The sequence below is a fragment of the Macaca nemestrina genome, chromosome 16 (genome assembly GCF_043159975.1).
Source record: "Macaca nemestrina isolate mMacNem1 chromosome 16, mMacNem.hap1, whole genome shotgun sequence".
Classification (NCBI taxonomy): domain Eukaryota; kingdom Metazoa; phylum Chordata; class Mammalia; order Primates; family Cercopithecidae; genus Macaca; species Macaca nemestrina.
The window spans coordinates 80,766,214-80,780,458 of record NC_092140.1 but is presented as its reverse complement, the minus strand read 5'-3'; the positions used below and the strand labels follow the sequence as shown (position 1 = coordinate 80,780,458).

Sequence of the window (14,245 nt, the reverse complement as noted above, 5' to 3'; positions counted from 1 at the left end):
AGTGGCTTGTAACTAAAGCCGCAGTGCCTAGGCACACCACAAACCTTGCCTTTGCCATTATCTTGCCAGATGGAATGTAATGTGACATGCAGTTTCTGGGGCTTCCTTCCAGGTAGGAAAATGAATTATGTCACACTAACATAGGCTCTAATGAGGGGATGTAAAATTCCTGCTTTGTCAGAGCTATTAGTACAAGGGGAAAGACTGAAGCATTTACAAGTAAATCATTTTATTACTTACAGAATTCCTATCTAAAAGTCTTCCCAAGCTTATGATTTTGTACCAAAATTGTTTCTTTTTCTTATAATTTATTTTCTGTTTGCGTATCTTCTTATATTCTATTTTTGTTTAACTATTATCACCCTATAATTCTCACATTAGTCAAGCTTATATTCAGTTCCAAAGTGTTTCTAAAGTTCTCTATGAAAGGAACTTCCGTTTCTGGCCATGATGGAATAACAGGAACCACATTTAAACACCTCTAATACAGGGAAAAACATACGAAACAATGTTGTTCAGACATCAGACAATAGGAAGTGCGGGACAGTGGCCCCTGAAAAGAAGAAAACAAAGTGAGCCTTAAGATTTTCCCAGCACGGAAGAAGTTTCCAAGCTGCAGCAGAGGAGGAGAAAACCCAAACAGAGCATGGCCATCCTCTTGAGTGGAGGAAACAGGAATGAGAAATGAAGGAAGCCCAGGTGCCTAGGATTTAGGGGGAAGACTACCAGAGCGGTGAGACCTGTATAGAGAGAAGAGAGTCATTCAGAAAGAAAGCTTCAGCGGCCTTCAGAGGGTTTCCCTCAGTCTTCAGCTGAGGACCGCTCAGTGCACATGTGTGAAGAAACTACTAGAGGCTGTGGGGAAAAACCCACCAGAAATGAGCTGGTAGAGCAATCCTTGGGGCTCACACAAGGCTGGTGATAATTTGTTCCTACCAGCTGGAGTGGAAAAATTTCATAATACATGAGCATCAAGTAAAGTACTCAGAAGACTATTTTCTCATTACTAACAAGCAAAATGAGCTCTAGATTAATTAAGTTTAAAAGTAAGCCTCAAATGGACCAAACTGTATTTAAGTAACTTAAGTCTATCCCAGGATAAAATTTAAGAATGTTTAAAGGAATACAGAAATATCCAGTACACAGCAAGGTCAAATTCGTGATAGCCGACATATAATTAAAAAATTAGCAGCATCCAAAGAAGCCAAAAAATATGACTCATAATGAAGATGAAAATAAATTAGTAGAAACAGATCCCAAAATAAGTTACTGTAATTATTTTCCATATGTTCAAGAAGGTAAAGGAAAGGACAGATATGGGAGATATAAAAATGACTCAAAATTTCCATACTGGAGATGATCCAGGTTAAAAAACATGTACACTGGATGGAGTTAATGGAACATTAGACACACACACACACACACACACACACACACAAAAGAGATTAGTGAACTTGAAAACATAGCAATACAAGTTATCCAAAATGAAACATAGAGAAAATAAATAAATAAAGCATCAGTGAGCTTAGGGACAACTTTGAATGATCAAATATACACGCACTTGGAATCCCCCAGAACCAGGGTTGGTGGGTACAGAAGATATATTTGAAGAGATGAGAGTTAAGTTTTCCAAATTTGATGGAAAGTATAAATCCATAGATCCTATAAGTTAACAAACCTCAAGCATAAGAAACAACAATGGGACTGGGCACGGTGGGGTGGCACGCCTATAATCCCAGCCCTTTGGAAGGCCAAGGTGGGCAGATCATTAGGTCAGGAGTTTGAGACCAGCCTGTCCAACATGGTGAAACCCCGTCTCTACTAAAAATACAAAAATTAGCTGGGCATGGTAGTGTGGACCTGTAGCCAGCTACTCAGGAGGCTGAGGCAGGAGAATCACTTGAACCCAGGAGGTGGAGATTGCAGTGAGCAGAGATTACATTACTGCACTCCAGCCTGGGTGACAGAGCAAGACTCTGTCTCAAAAAAAAAAAAAAAAAAAAAAAAAATATATATATATATATATATATACATACACATCATAATAAAATTACCTAAAACCTGTAATAGAGAGAAATCTTAAGCCAGAAGAGAAATACTACATACAAGGGAACAAAGATAAGAATGACAATAGATTTCCTCTTGGAAACAATGTGGGCCAGAAGACAGTGAAACTATCTTTAAAGTACTGAAAGAAAAACCTATCAACTTAGAATTCTGCACTCAGAGAAAAAAATCTTTTGAAAATGAAATAGACATTTTCAGACATACAGAAGCTGAAATCATTCATCACCAGCAGACTTGCGCTATTAGAAATATTTTAGGTAGACAGAAAATGATATCAAATGGAAATCTTAATCTATAAAATAGTAGGAAGAGCACTAGAAATAGTAAATATGTAGATAAATATAGCATAATTTCACCTTTATTTTAAAAGTCCCTTTAAAAGTAATTGTTATTTACACAGATCAGTTGAAGTAAAAGGATGGTAAAAAGATATGCCATGCTAACCACTAATCAATAGGAAGCCTGTAGAAGCAATAGTAGCTATTATCTATTAATGTCAGAAACAATAGATTTCAGAGAAAAGAATATTAGTAGGCATAAAGAAGACTACTTCATAAGGACAAAGGGATGATTAAATCAGAGTGAAACAACAATCTAAACTGTTTATGAACCTAATCACAGAGTTTCACGATACTTGAAACAAAAACTGACAGAACTGAAACAAAAAGCAGAAAGGTAAAAAGTGCTTCTCTGGTTATTAAGATTAGCTTCAAACATACTTTTACTGAATTAACTCATACTGTTAAAAATGTGCTAATATTTTTCCAGGTAAATAATGCATTCAAGAAAAAGCCACTTCCATAAGCTATGCTACCTTCTCATTAGCTGCCAAATCAAGGCCAATGTGAGAGTGCGGTTTCCTTCATTGAGATCTTGTCCACCGATGCCAACCAGGGAGAACTTCGCTTGATTCTTCCCCAATTCTACCGCATAGTTACAATTCTCAAGCTGAACGAGCAGAAAGGAAAACGATTGAACGTCAGTATTATGATAAATACCAGATAAATAATAAAAATAAAGATAAAAAATGAAATAAATATGGTCAGACTGAATGACTTCTCAAGTCTCAACTGGTTCTGCCATTCTAGGATTCAAAAGTAAAGAATTTTTCATCTTTCCTTAGAAACCCCTCACTTTCATAAAAAAAATTCATAATGTGGAAAACCGAAATGAATTCATTATTATGAATATGTTCACCGCTATATCACACTGCATAAATTGAGAGCCATCCTTAGTTACCTACATGTAATATTTCTAAAATAGGTGAATACACAGAGATTGACATGGAAAATTTGGAGTCTCCATCCTCTGCACACATAGCAAACGGACATGTGAACAGATATTCCTGCAGCTACGCATGGATCATTAACAGCCACAGCAATAAGAAATGCTGAGAAATGGCTGTGTCAACCCTGTTGTTTCAAAACAATGTTCCCACTGTGTTGACAGTCAACAAACTATTTGAACAAGTCAAGCTGTCAGTACAAAGCTCCAATTCTTTAGAAATTAGAATAAAGATCCTGCTGAGGGAAAAATCCCTGTGGCTCTCTGCTTGCTCTAATTATCTTAATTAGAATTTTTGCATGATAATGTTTGAAGACATCCAACATGGAATTATAAATACGTAATCGACTGAAATAATGCACACACTTTAATAAACCTATTCAGGTTTCTGATTGCTGTACTAGAATTTAATTTCTGGATAAACATTGTTTGGCTGCCTTATAAAGTATTTAGAGTGCTCTTGCAGGCTATGACTTTGCCTGGCTGCTGGAACATCAGAACCATCATTGTTTACCTTCTTCATATTGCCTCCCAGTTTGGGGTATGGCGGTTTGTTTACTCTGTTCCAGTCAACAGGAACTTTAATCTTTTCATAGAGCTGGAAGATGACCAGGGCATCTGATAAGTCACTGAACAAAACAAACACAAAAGGATTCTCAGATATCCCACATTTATTCAGGGCCTACAATGGGCCAGACACTTTCTTACATATTAGTTCAGAGAATATTCACAACAACCCCGCACACTGGTAGTCGTAGCTCCATCTATAGAAGTGAAGAAACCACGACTCAGAGAGACTGGGGGACTCACTCTTCCCAGGTGTGACCAGCTGTGCCCTTCCATCCAACATATGCTGCCTCAGGAAAAGAAAGAGCACTCTGGTGATGAAATCATCTGTACACCAAACCCCTGCAACACGCAATTCACCTGTATAGCAAACCTGCACATGTACCCCTGTACCTAAAGGTTTAAAAATTGTAAAACTAAGTAAATGTAAAAGAAATGTTAAAAAAGCAAAACAAAGACGGCTTTAACAAGTGGCGTAGGAGACGCTTCGCCACAAACTTACCATCTGTTGTTTTGCCTGCTTGTGAGCAGATTAGACGTATGATCACTTATGACGTAGAGTAAATGTTTCATTTTGTTGAGGTATGATTTATGTATTGAGCACACAGTGAGACTGATGTATGTAGGTGAGTTTTTCAGCTGAATAGCCAACATCTGAAGCTCAACTTGGCACTTTTCCCCTTCCATCAAGGTATGCACATTTTGTGAAGAGAATGCACATCATGGTGGTATTTGGAATCCTATGGCTCTTTCAAGGTCTCTATCTTACATTAGAATGAGTTTCCCAATATTCCTACCTGTACAAATGATTGACTCGAGGGTTAACACCCAGGGAGTTCATCCAGTTTCTAAATGTCCGCTCTTCTCTCGTCTCACCTGGATGAAGGAAGACGGGTTATCTTTTGGGATTGAAGAAAACATGCCTTTTTTTATGACCAAAGTTTAACTAAAGAGGATGCAATAAAAACTGAAAGTAGAATGAAAGAAAGAAATAAAATAAACCCTATTGGATTTGGATGAGGGTTCTCATACAGTGTTAATTTTTCTTTTCCATTTCAATTCCACATGTTTTTCTATAGCATCTATTAGTAGTGTGTGGAATCCTGTGTGGGGTAGCTGTTCAGTTGGCTCTCAAAGGCTTACCTTCTGGCTGGAAAAAACAGGACTTTTAGGCATCAAACAGAGATCATACAAGCTACAGAACTCACTTAGGAGATAGATATATCTGTTATTTGAGCTGAGACAGGGAAAAGAACAGTATAGACTGAATTTGGAGGGGGTGGAATTTGAACTTGCCCTTGGATAACTAGCAAAATCTGGATCAGAAAAAGGAAAGAGTAGAGGATTTCGGGAGATAGCAAGGGGTGGGAGTAGAAGACAGTATAAACATGCATACAAAGGGAGCAACAGGCAAGGTCTCTGTTAAGAACATCAGGAACTGGTTTGGTCAGGGGTCTGTATTGTGCAGTCCAATGAGGTAACCCTATCTGGAAGAAGGAGTCAGAATTGGAGATTTTATTTATTTATTTATTTATTTATGTTTTTTGAGACAGAGTCTCACTGTCTCCCAGGCTGGAGTGCAGTGGTGCGATCTTGGCTCACTGCAAGCTCTGCCTCCTGGGTTCACGCCATTCTCCTGCCTCAGCCTCCCAAGTAGCTGGGACTACAGGCGCCCGCCACCACGCCCGGCTAATTTTTTGTATTTTTTTGGAGAGACAGGATTTCAATCTTTGGATACCAGGTAGCACATTTTAGTTGACATATTAGACAATGGCAGTCATTATGGCTTTGTAAAATTACTACAATACATTCTTGAGCAAGGCAGAGATATAATAAAATCAGTACTGGGATGTGCCTGGCAGCAGTGTGTAGAATCACTGAAAGGCGATATGCATTTGAATTAAACACAGCAGAGGGCAGAGTGTTTGACATTAGCATGTGGGATACACTCAAGCATTTGATAAATGGAGGCTCCAAGATCCATTAAAATAATTGGCGTATGAGGTAATGAGTTTGGAAGAGCAGAAAAGAAATGTAACAATTGAGAAAATGTTCCAAAGGAAGAATTATTAGTATTTGCTGATTTAGTGGATGTAGGGATGAAGGATAGGAAGATACAGTAGGATCCAAGGTCTTTAGTTTTCGTGACTAAAGAAAAAAAAATGGTATGATTAATGGAAATGGAGCATTTCTAAAAGAGGGCAAATGGGATGGGAGGTGGGCTGGAAAGGCAATGGTTGTGGGTGGGAGGGAAAACAATCAATTCCGTTTTGCATATGCTGCACCTCAAATGGTAGCCAAGGACCCAAACAGAAATATTCTAGAAGCAGTTGAAATGGGTGATTAGTGGGCTGGATATATAGATTTGGGAGTCAACAAAATGCACACAACCCCCTGACCATAATTCAGCAAATGACACAAATGCAGGAGTATGGAAGCACGATTATGCTGCATTTCTAGTGAGAGTAAAGTGCTGTGGAAAAGGATCAACTCAGACTTCAGATCTGAATCTCCTTGCTTGCATGACATTCATTTAATATTAATTGACCTTTTTGTCTCAATATTGGGACTAGTTCATGACTTTTTAAAAAAAATCAAGTAAACATCTCTGGCGCCTCTAGCTGGTAGAATATAATTAAAGCTATATACTTTTTGTTGAATCTTAGAGCATTAACCTGAAAAATACAACTGTTAGGGATTCTGCCTCAAAATTCTTTTCTGTACCTCCCATAAGAAACAAAACAAACCAAAACTCAGTAAGCATATCCCAGCATACATTAAATATCATTTTTTGATAATGAATGGTGGCAGTTTCTTGCCCTAGGAATCAACACAGTCTATTAAGTACATAAATTATCTTTTTGAAACTCCAGATTTATTTCATCTAATAATTAAATGTATTATCTTTCCTAAAACATTTAATTCTGATAATGGATGAAGTCTTTGTATAATGGACATGATATAATGGTATTTAATTACTCCTGCTTTGCTGAAATTGACTTGATGAATCTATTTATTCTCTTTGTTGCATACCAGAGAATTAATGGCCTGTTTGCACGTGCAAATAGTTTATATTTGCTTAGGAAGTGAGTTTGAATTGCCATTGAATTAGAATTGTGAGTGCCTTTCCCCATCTTAAGCAAGTAGTTTGCAGTTAGTTACCTTCAAGAGCCCCCCAGTCAATGTCCTGGTTCTCTGGTTTGTGCAGGGCAGGGTATCTGTTAAAGAGGTTGGCAATAAAAGCCAAGTTCAACTTGGGGTTCCCTCGGACAACATCTGTGGCTGTGACAAACTGCCGGCAGCCCAGCCTCTCCGCCTGCTGCAACATGCATTCTGCCCTCTGGATGTCATCCTTCTCCTGCAATGCAAAAGGATGTCTCAGGGCTGGGTCAAGACTCTCCATGCACAAAGCAGATTGCATAATGTGAAAAGAAATGGGAATCTTACTGAAACCATTAGTCTCAGGCAAACACTTAATAACAGCACATTGTTACCTACACGCACCTGCACCAAAATCAGAAAGTCACAAGTAAAAGGAATCTCAGAGGTTAAGTAATGAAGGTCTCTCATCTCCATTATCAAACTATTTCAGAGGAATGGTTGGTTGCCCTGTTTCAAAAGAGATGCAGTAGATTCCGAAAATTTATCATTTGAGTTTATCTTAATTATTTCCAACCATTAAGATTCCTTTTTATTTTTTTCTTCCACAGATGTCATGAGATTGTCTATCAAAAAATTTTATTTATATATTCCCATAACCAGTTCACAAAAGATATTTACACTTGCCAATAAGAGCATGTGATTAGCATAACCACCGTCTCCACATTGAGTTGGTATACTTGCAACCCAAACAAAATAAATTTTATCAGTTAACCTACATATTGTTATTGATAAATATATAATGTCAATTTTATTTTTGCAGACTTCAGATTTTGAACCACTCAATGTGCTCAAATAATTTTACAGAACCTCCAGCCATTTGTAAGTGACTCTGAAAACACTAAAATTTTGTTGAAATATGGCCCACTGTCCTTAAAGTATATGAAACCACCAATTTTCAGAAAACAAAACTTTAAATTAGGATTATTTCTCAATATGACACTTTACTAGGCTGGGCTCGGTGGTTCATGTCTGTAATCCCAGCACTTTGGGGGGCCGAGGCGGGCAGATCACGAGATCAGGAGATCGAGACCATCCTGGCTAACACGGTGAAACCCTGTCTCTACTAAAAATACAAAAAATTAGCCGGGCATGGTGGCAGGCGCCTATAGTCTCAGCTACTCATGCGGCTGAGCCAGGAGAATGGCAGAATGGCGTGAACCCGGGAGGCAGAGCTGGCAGTGAGCCAAGATCTTGCCACCGCACTCTAGCCTGGGCGACAGAGCGAGACTGTCTAAAAATAAAAAATTTTTAAAAATGACACTTTACTAGATAACACTACACATTATGCATTCTATGAGCTTCACTTCTCATTTACTTTGACTCTACTTCTCATTAGGAATCAGTTGACTTCAGTATGAACTCATTGGATCTAACTCCAATGATATTAAATGAGGCACACAAACAGGCAAAGTGACTTCTCAAGATCAATACTAAAGTGGCGGCAAAACAGAGGTTTCATCATAACATTCAGACCCATGTGGGGTTATAGAGTCTACTAAAAGATGAACGTATACAGAATTGCCTAGCATGCTGGATGGCGTTTAATTACTATTGGTTTCTTTCTTTAATGTTGTATTTCCAGATTCAGTTTTCATCAATTATTATCCCAAACTGCCCAGTTTTACAGTTTTAACAGGGCTTTAGGCAGAAATGCCCAGTCATGGAACTCCAGAGTCAGGGCCACACAGGGCAATGGAACTGCCAACGTGAAAGCAGCATCATGTTCTCCAAACACAACCGGGACCTGGCCTTACCCGCAATCCTGACATGTCAATAACAACAGCAGGAATGCCTTCTTCATCTCCTTTTGGAGCCACCTGCTCAAGCAGGTGGTAATAAGCTTTTGAGTCCTGTGAGAAATTAAGAAATTCCAATTTCAAAATAGCACAGCTAATTACATACTTAGCACAACAATGATTTCCCAAAAGTAAACATTTTATTTCATATTCAGCTATCATTCAAGAATGTAACTTAATTAACAAAGCTAGAAACATTCACTAATTTGAATGTTCTATGTGTCTCTTTACATATCACATTTGTTTTTCTTTTTAAAAGGAGTGTAACAATAAAATAGACAAGATATGCGCAAAAGTCACCCTAAAGAAGTGGATATTATTCTGTTGTCTTTAGGGGAGAAAAACAACTTATTTACATGTATTAAATTGTATACAGGAAAATATATATATACCTTTATATTGCTGTAGAAGTCAGTCAGCTAAGGTTTAATTAAAAAAAAAGTGACAGAAAAAGGAAGCAGAAGTTTAAAGCAGAGTTTAAAAATACATTTAAATGAACAATCAGCAAGAGAAAAACAAAGATGTCAAAGACAGAAGACTGAAGCATTAACAAGCAATCTTTATGTAAAAGGAGAAATATTAAGATAAGTGCATTTCATGTTTATCTAGAAGCTAGAAAAATGGTTCAATTTAGTTACAGCAGATTAGATACAGGTATTAAATTCTCAAGTTTTCTTAGATTCTGAAAATATGGTTATTGGCAAAAAGAATTCTCAGAATTATAGTCTTGAAATACAAATTTATTTTTAGTCAATGAAAGCATACAGATTTTCAGGTAGTTTATTTAAATCATTTAATAGTATCTCAATTTCTCTTAAACATTGAAAAATCAGCTGCTTTTGTTTTTTTTCTACAACTGGTTAGGGTAGGAAAGGCATGGGCAGAGGAGAGGTATGCTCCCCACTTTTGGCATCAGAAAGATGAGAACCAGAGTGTGAGCCATTGATGTTGCACCTGGGAAAACTGATCTTCATCTCTCTTCTTTCTACCCTCCCTTCTCTGACATTTCACTGTAGCTCTTTTGAAGTCAGTGACAGTCACATACAGGTGGTAGGCACCAATACCATCTGCTTACCCCGGGTTACGTCTTTTTATTTTGGCTAAGAGTAACCTCATTTCACCTGACTCTTATGAGCCTTTCTCACTCGCTCTAGCCTGGGTGTTCTCACCTTTGCCAATTCTACATGATTTAAAGACATCACCCAAGGTTGCTGGCTACTCAGCCATACACATGACAGTGCGGTCAGTCGCCATGCAGCTGCTGCCAGAGAACAGGCACAACACTGCATAAGTAAGTGCTCATCTGGCCAGTTCCCATCTCATACAGACACTTCCCAAAGCACAAAACGGTTGTTCTAGAGAATACAGCCATTTAATGATAGGAAATTAAGTAAATTTACAGCTGAGATCAGACAGCCTCATTTTGGCTGAAATGTTTTACAACTGTAGAGCTTAACTGTTGACCACCAAGGGAGATCATGATAGCCAGCTCCTGTTAAACCCCAGTTTGGTTGGTGGTGCTAGAAAAATGTTAATAACCCACGAAAGATGCATAGTTAGAAAGACGGATTTAGCTTAGATCCTAAGAAATGGGGGCTTTCCATCTAGAAGCTTGACTCTGACTGGCATGGTGCCTGACACACCCTGAGTTCTAAATGCCACTGAATGCACGTCGTGTGGCAGTGGGAAACTGTTACTCAGAGAATTACAAGCCTAGGTGTACTCCTGTTGAGTCATGTGAACTTTCCTCTGACTCTTCCTCTATGGGGAAAAGTTATTTAACTTTTGAGAAAGTGGAGACTGAAGTATTTTCCTGGTGTTGCATCCCAGCATCTCCTCTCTTTCCTTCTAGGGACCGCTTTCCACTCCTTTCTACTCCTTAACCACTTTCTATCTTCATCCATCTGTCATCATGGCCAAGAGCTGTTTTCTTTCACCTTGACATGGAACTTTTCATATACTTGAAAACCACAGTGTATTCCTGCCTCAGCCTTTCCCCTATGGACCTCTTTGTCTCTTTATCTGTAAAATGAGAGGATGATAACCCTTACCTCATGGGGTTGTTGTAAGGATTCAGTAAGAGAATACACATATAAATCAGTTGGAACAGTGCCTGGCATGTTGCAGACACCATGTTTGCTATTATTAGTGTAACTAGAAGAGTCATCTTCATTTAATTTTTTAAAATGAATTCCCATCTGCTGCTCCCATTTATGAAACCAGAGACATTACAGACCTACATATATTCCCTTTACTTGGACAGCAGACTGTTCTCTTGCTCTTCCTCTAGCTCACCTTTGTCCCTCTACTTTCTAATATGGAAACTCCAATTGAGACGCTGCACTAGGACTCCGGGCAGATCTGTGTGTGGCCCAGGACTAGAGCAGCAGATGGGCCCTTAAGGACAGTGAGCACCTCCAAAACCGCACCAGACTAACCCTGGAGCTTCTGAAGAGACGAAGCCCCAAATCTTTGTCTTTATTAATGCCCGAATTCCCCTTCACTGCTGCAAAGAGTCATGTTCAAACAACGCTCCTCCTACCTTGATGTCAGTACTGAAGTTGCCAATTTTGTTGCAGCCTGCATTTTCCAGGTGGTAATTAGCCCACCTCAGCAACAGCTCTTCAGGGGAGAGTTTCATCAAATCTTCCAGGCTCTCACCTTCTCTCAAAAGAGCAATCAGAGCTAAAGAAGCACAAAAAAACAAAGAAAAATAAATGCAGTGATGTTGAGGGAGGGAGGGCTTGGTTATAGCTTTCTTTTTTTTTTTTTTTTGTGATGGAGTCTTGCTCTGTTGCCCAGGCTGGAGTGCAGTGGTGTGATCTCGGCTCACTGCAAGTTCTGCCTCCCGGGTTCACGCCATTCTCCTGCCTCAGCCTGCAGAGTAGCTGGGACTACAGGCACCTGCCACCACGCCCAGCTAATTTTTTGTATTTTTAGTAGAGACAGGGTTTCACTGTGTTAGCCAGGATGGTCTCGATCTCCTGACCTCATGATCCGCCCACCTCGGCCTCCCAAAGTGCTGGGATTACAGGCATGAGCCACTGCTCCCAGCTTAGCTTGGTTGTAACTTTCATTGAGCTCTGCTAAAAAGCTAAAGATAGCAACGTTACCTCTTTGGGGTAAAGGTTCTTGTAGCCTTTCCCAAGGATTAAATATTTTATTATTATTCCCTTAAAAGAGGTGTAAGCTATTGTGAGCTTATTTATTGTCCCCATTTTTCAGATGGAGAAAACAAGGCACAGTGAATCTCAATGCTATGTTTAAGAACATTTGGGCAGAGCCATAAAAGTAACCAAGGCTGTGGCTCGGATGTTTTGCTGGGTCTGTCAAACCACATTCCACAATATTACAACACTCTGGCTTTTAAGAGATCAATTTTGTAATAATAACAATGTTCTCTTGTCTATTCCCATAGGTGTTTTATATTTCAAGTGCTTACCTGCCTAATTATAGCAACTCTCTAATGTAATCAACTCTCCTCTATGTTTTCCCAGACAAGTAAATATTTTTTGCTTAGCTAGAAGGTTTAAATTTAGCTGAGGTCATTATTTGAAGATCAATATTCTTTCTCAGAGGTTCTAAGATCCCTATTTCCTCTCCCCCGCCTTCTTTATATTATTTTTAATACACTGGTTTTTAAATAATATTTTAGGATTCTTCATTGGTTATTGTGATTTGGACATGCAAATAAAAAGTATGTGTAACTAAAGACTAGAACTTGGCTACAGATTTCATATTGGTAGGATTCCTACCTGAAAACTAAAAGATAACATTGTGTTTTGTATGATACTTACCAAGGTTGGCTACCTCTGTCTAAGCCATGGGGCTGTCACTGTTTAAACACAGATAAGATGCTGAGAGAAGACACAATAAGATTGATAGCTACATATTTAGTTGAGAACTCTGAAACCCTAAATGGAATTTTCTACAGTCTTTAAAAATTTTTTATTCTATCCTGTATAGATTTAAGGTGTATAACGTGATGTTTTGGTATACTTATCTTGGTAGACACATACATAGTAAGGTGGTTACTGTTGGTCAAGGAAATTAACATACCCACATCTCATATCGTTTCCTTCCTTCCTTCCTTCCTTCCTTCCTCCCTTCCTTCCTTCCTTCCTTCCTTCCTTCCTTCCTTCTTTCCTTCGTTCGTTCCTTCCTTCCTTCCTTCCCTCCCTCCCTCCCTCCCTTCCCTTTCTTTTTTTTTTTGTAGGAAGAGTACCTGAAATCTACTTTCTTGGCAAATTACCAGTATACAGCACAATATTATTAACTATAGCCCTCACGCTGTTTAGATTTCTACTTATTCATCCCATATAATTGCAACCTTGAACCCTTTGACCTATACCTTCCTCTATAGTTTTGATAAGAAATAGACCAAGTTCCTCCTAATCTGGTACCATCGCTATAGCATATGAACGTGAGTTGCTTGCTTCACAAAATGCAAGTTAAAAGTCCTCTTATTTGTTACAAAGTATCTAAAGGCAAAGTGAGCTCTGAAGAAACCTCTTGAGGTTACAGTGCCAAATATTCAAGACTGAGCCCTATGCTCCAAACAAGCATTATTGTTAGTCTGTGGTCTTAAAAAGCTTTTGCTCTATCATTAACAAATGTCTGGTCTGTGTGTCTAGAATCTGTTACATGAACACCACGGAATCAATATAACCGTGTAGTTTTCAAAACTTGAGAATTTCTGACATCTTCCTCCTACAGTCCCCAACGCATAAGTTATTAGAAAGCTGTGTCATGACCTTTGGGACTTGCTCTTACCTTCATTTCTGCTGAGTTCAATGTCAGCAAATAACCCAATCTTGATGACTTGCCACAGAAGTCCCAGGACCAGATAAGGCTTCCCCTCCTTCAGGTCCTCAGCCCCTATGTTGACCACATGGCACCCAATGGCTGAGGCAGAGTTCAGAGCCAAGTTCAGATTTTCCTGAGGGAGAAAAAGTATGCAAGTTTTTGTTCTATTACTTTGTAGATGTCAAACAATACTGATGGCAACAGCAACAATGTTTTCCTTCTGTGAAGGTCACAGGTTTAGAGTCATGGTCTTCACTCATTTTAACATTGAGAAAAAAACAATGACTCATAACCAGAAGAAAAAATCCAGTAACCCAGACACCGAGCTCCTGCAGTGGTCCATTCAATCAAACCAGCACTGTAACTTGAAGGCCCATTCTGGTTGGCATGAGACTAATGAGGCCTATATTTTTCCATCTTGCTCTGTGATGAAGCTGACACACACAACATCTCTACCAGCCAACAATAAAGGGGCACCTTTGAGGAAGTCATTGTCCTGTCACTGGCCATCATGAACAAGATGATTGTTGATGTAAATCAAGATCATAAAAGAGAGTAGCAGA

The 14,245-nt window shown here is 38.9% G+C and overlaps 1 protein-coding gene across 2 annotated transcripts in view; it reads right to left on the bottom strand.

Moving 5' to 3' along the window:
• Nucleotides 1-14,245, bottom strand: part of LOC105490673 (lymphocyte cytosolic protein 1) — a 55,989-nt gene that overhangs the window by 13,491 nt on the left and 28,253 nt on the right. For both annotated transcript variants that reach the window (XM_011756538.2, XM_011756542.2), the window contains exons 7-13: nt 13,650-13,815; nt 11,419-11,561; nt 8,835-8,930; nt 7,081-7,276; nt 4,716-4,794; nt 3,866-3,980; nt 2,882-3,015 (exon numbers count right to left, since the gene is read on the bottom strand). In XM_011756538.2, the coding sequence (XP_011754840.1) occupies nt 2,882-3,015; nt 3,866-3,980; nt 4,716-4,794; nt 7,081-7,276; nt 8,835-8,930; nt 11,419-11,561; nt 13,650-13,815 (929 nt within the window). The remainder of the gene's footprint in view (nt 1-2,881; nt 3,016-3,865; nt 3,981-4,715; nt 4,795-7,080; nt 7,277-8,834; nt 8,931-11,418; nt 11,562-13,649; nt 13,816-14,245) is intronic.